General features: G+C 41.8%; 1 protein-coding gene across 1 annotated transcript; it reads right to left on the bottom strand.

The window, feature by feature from the left end:
* Nucleotides 1-227: 227 nt before the first annotated feature.
* Nucleotides 228-3,662, bottom strand: LOC149808170 (uncharacterized). The gene has a single exon (XM_089965361.1). It carries the CDS (start codon nucleotides 3,660-3,662, stop codon nucleotides 228-230), a length of 3,435 nt encoding a protein of 1,144 aa, XP_089821487.1.
* Nucleotides 3,663-4,245: the final 583 nt, after the last annotated feature.

A 4,245-nucleotide genomic window follows, 5' to 3' on the forward strand; every position in this document is an offset into this window, starting at 1 on the left:
TTAGCACAACATCTAAAACAAACATTTTGGATTCACTTAAAATCAAATTGATGTGCATTACGAAAGTACTTAATTAGTACACAAGCTATAACACACATTATCATATGGGTCTTAATTCAGATAAGTCCAACAAGAATGAACACTAAAACACATAGTCTTAGACTCCAGCACGTGACAATCCATCAGCATTTGCATTCTCTGCTCCCCGACGGTGTTTGATCGTGAACTCATATGGTTGCAGACACAGGGACCATCTCAGAAGCCGTTGGTTTATTTTTTCCTTTGTTTTGGCTTAGCCAGGTTAGTGGGTTATGGTCAGTTTCAACACTGAATGGAGCACCACACAAGTAATAGTGAAGAGATTCTATCGCCCATACTATCGCAAGGCATTCTTTCTCAATTGTAGAATAATTCTGCTCCCTGGGCAATAGTTTGCGGCTGAGATACGCTATTGGATGTTCGTCCTTATTGTCATTGTACTGGCTCAAAACAGCTCCATTGCTCACATCACTTGCATCCGTTTGCAGTACAAATGGGCGTTCAAAAACAGGATTGATCAAGATAGGTGCCTTTACAAGTGCATTCTTCAAGTCACTGAATGACTTAACAGCTGTCTCATCCCATGTAACACGATCTGGCTGTCCCTTCCTTGTCAAAATACAAAGCGGAGCCGAGAGCTCAGCGAAATTCCTGATGAATTTTCTATAATAGCCCACCATTCCTAGAAAGGATCGAACCTCTTTCTTTGTTGTCGGGAGTGGGAAGTCAACCCGTCCTCCTCCATCAAATTCATCACACACAGTTGCTGATAACAGTACAGCTCTCTTGTACTGACGTAATAGATTACTATGGTATGTTACTTGTCCTCGCCTACCACCAATGTTAATCTTGTAATTAACGTCATTAACCTTACAAATGACCCGATAAGGTCCCTTCCAGTGAGCTTTCATCTTTGATGCATCAGATGGCAACAAAACTAGGACCTCATCTCCCGGCCTAAATTCCCGTTTGGTAGCATTTTTGTCGTACCATGATTTAACTTTCTTGTGACACTCTGTCAGATTTTCTTTCACTAACTCACTTACATCAACCAATCTCTGGCGAATCAAAAGCACATGTTCAACAACTGACTTATGTGTCTCACCCTCACAGATGAATAGATCCTTAAGAATCTCCATCGGCCCTCTTACTGGCCAACCATACAGCAGCTCAAACGGCGAAAAACCAGTTGCTTCATGTGGTACCTCCCTATAGCAAAACAGTGCATAAGGCAGCATCACATCCCAGTCTTCACCGTTCGTGGAACACAGTTTCTTCAAGACAGCTTTGAGTGTGCCATTCAATCTTTCGACCTTTCCATTGGATTGTGGCCTGTAAGGAGAAGTTGTGATCCCCTTGATGTTCAACATGTTGTAGAGTTCTTTCAGAAGTGTGCTTGTGAAGTTGGTACCTTGGTCTGTAAGGATAATCCTAGGTATACCAACCCGACTAAATAGGCCAATTAAGGTGTTGGCCACTGTTTTGGCATCAATGTCCTTCAAAGGAAATGCTTCCGGATACCTGGTAGCTTCATCTACTATGGTTAGTATATATTTGTTCCCCGCCTTTGTGCGCTGTAGTGGGCCAACGATATCCATCGCAATCTTGACAAAAGGGTCAGACACAATTGTTGGACACACCATTGGAGCTTTCTCTTTCCCTGTTCTCCTTGCTGTCTTTTGACAGATGTCACAGGCCTGACAGTGCCTCTGAATATCCCCAAACATTCCTGGCCAATAAAATGCGGTTGTTATTCTTGCTTTCGTTTTCTCCCTTCCTAGATGACCAGCAAGCGGTCTATCATGTGCCAACTCTATCACTGCTTGATGTAACTGCTTTGGCAAAACTAATTGGATCCCATATTTTTCTCCATCCGACGACTTCCACTTCCGTTTTAAAATTCCATGCTCCCAGAAAAATGCATTGTCCATGCCTTCTATTTCACTTGCAGATGACAGGGCCTTTTCTCTCACTCCAGCCAACGAGCTGTCATTCTTTTGATACTGAGAAATTAATTCCACATTAACATTGTGCAGCTGATCAAGCGACAAGTTCTTGTCATCAGCCTCATCTTCACGATGGATGTCATCCTCATCCTCATCAGGACCATGATCACTATCTTCGTCCGAAAATAGCCTATCTACATGCACGTCATCCAATTCATGGGATCGGACCCCACATTCTTTTATTTTCCTTTCACTTTCTTCAGCATCCTCTTTCTGCGCTCTTGCCTGGTTCCTCGTTACTACCATAGTCCTTTTTTTCCTACGTAGAATGTCCATACCCAGCAGCGCTTGTGCTGCCAAGTCAGATACCAGTCCAACCTGGACATGACCCTTGTAGTATGGCGTGTCTAATTCTACTATGGCTAATTTCGCCTCAAAAGGCTGTCCAATGGCAGTGTAGAGTGTCAGGTTCTGTCCTTCAAGGATACATGACTTATCGACAAGGTCGTCACGTATCAAGGTCATTTCTGCGCCTGTATCTTTAACAAATAATACTTCCTTGTTGTTCACTGTTCCCGGTACATTTATTAACCGTTCACCAATGGTATTCTGGACAAAGTAGGTTGCTTGATTTTGTTTTCTGCTGGGACAGTCACGCAAAACATGACCCTTCTGGTGACATTTATAGCACTTTTTGTCTCCATAGGATTTTTCTATCAAACCAGTTTTCTTGGACTGAGGTGAACTTGATGCTTGGTTATTTGCTTGTTGTCGGCTGTGCTTATGGTCGAACTTGCTGTCACTGATGGGCAAAACATAATCCTCAGCAGCATCGACAACAGAGCCATTGCCTTTATTGCGCCTTATCCACTGGGCCTGCACTGGTGGGAGAGCCTTCAAGAAGTATTCATCTGCTAAACATCTATGTGGATCACGACTATCAATGAACCGTGTTAAATACTGCTCTATACGTGCCATCAGACCTCTGTATGTTTCATTAGCATCCCTTCTTATGCTAACTAACTGGTTAAAATATTCATGAGGTCTTTTCCCAAACCTATTTATCAGGGCCTTTCTTAGCTCAACATAGCTTTTACTTGTTTGTTGTGCTACCTCTCTTGCCTCCCCTGTTAGCAGTGTTCTCAGTTGCAGGGTTTTCATTTCTTCGCCCCATTTGGCGTGATCAGCCACGGCATCAAATTCTGAGAGAAATGTAAGAATGTCTTCATTCGCTTGATGATTGTAAGTTTGAAGCTTGACTTTGACTGGGAGGCTCTCATTCCTTTTATCTATGTCTTTCTGATGTTTCACCCTCTCGATCTCTAACTCCAGCTCTTTAAGTTTAAGACTGTGCTCCATTCGCAACTTCTCCCTTTCAAAGTCTAATTTTTGTCTCTCAATTGCACATTCCCTCTCTAACTGTAACCGGTCACGTTCAGTTTGCTTTTTGATGTCTTTGGATGTTTTTAGTTTGCTCTGTGTTTTCTTTAGTTTTCTTACCGGTTGCTCTTCCTCTATTTCCATGTCATATGGTTCTTCACCACTGAAGTCTCCCTCAATATCTGTGAATTGCATCAAATTTGTTTGCTGTTTCCGTCTGGTTCTATCCCTTGCAATGCTGTGCTCTTCAACAATCGTTCCTACTTCCTCATCTATAACGCCACCTTGGGTTGTCATTTCAATCCTTATTTTGTTTATCCTTGGCTTAACAGGAATCTCACCCACACAAAGTTACAGAGTATATCCAATAGCAATTTACAGCTACACTACTCAGACAAAACTTTGGTACTTGTGCTGTTTCAATGTTACTGTCAAATTTCCAACAACTTTGCTTTCCCGCCGCTGCCACCAAAATTGTTACGGGGTACAAAAGTTGCAAACAATAACATCCAACACAAAGTATATTCCCAGCCAATTTTTAATGTTCACCCAAGCTAGGGCTCAAGACGACTGCTCTTTACAGAGAACAATTCTTTAGTTTTACACCAGGGCAATAGTTTATCAAAACAACAGTGATGACAACTGCAGACTCCAACTCCAATGGGTCAGAATCTTTATCAGTATCAGATGTGAACTAGGTAGAATTTGTTTCTAACATTACCATATCTGACCGCTTAAAATCCATTAAACTAAAACTATCATGTACACCACTGTCTCTTGTCTTAATGATAATCAAATATTTATACAAATAAATTAGAGGGAAATGTTAAGCATTAATATGACGGCAACAGAAGAACACAAGCATCCTACAATGTTCTTT

This window comes from Sinohyriopsis cumingii, chromosome 1, assembly GCF_028554795.1.
Source record: "Sinohyriopsis cumingii isolate HCF-2022 chromosome 1, ASM2855479v2, whole genome shotgun sequence".
NCBI classification, from domain to species: domain Eukaryota; kingdom Metazoa; phylum Mollusca; class Bivalvia; order Unionida; family Unionidae; genus Sinohyriopsis; species Sinohyriopsis cumingii.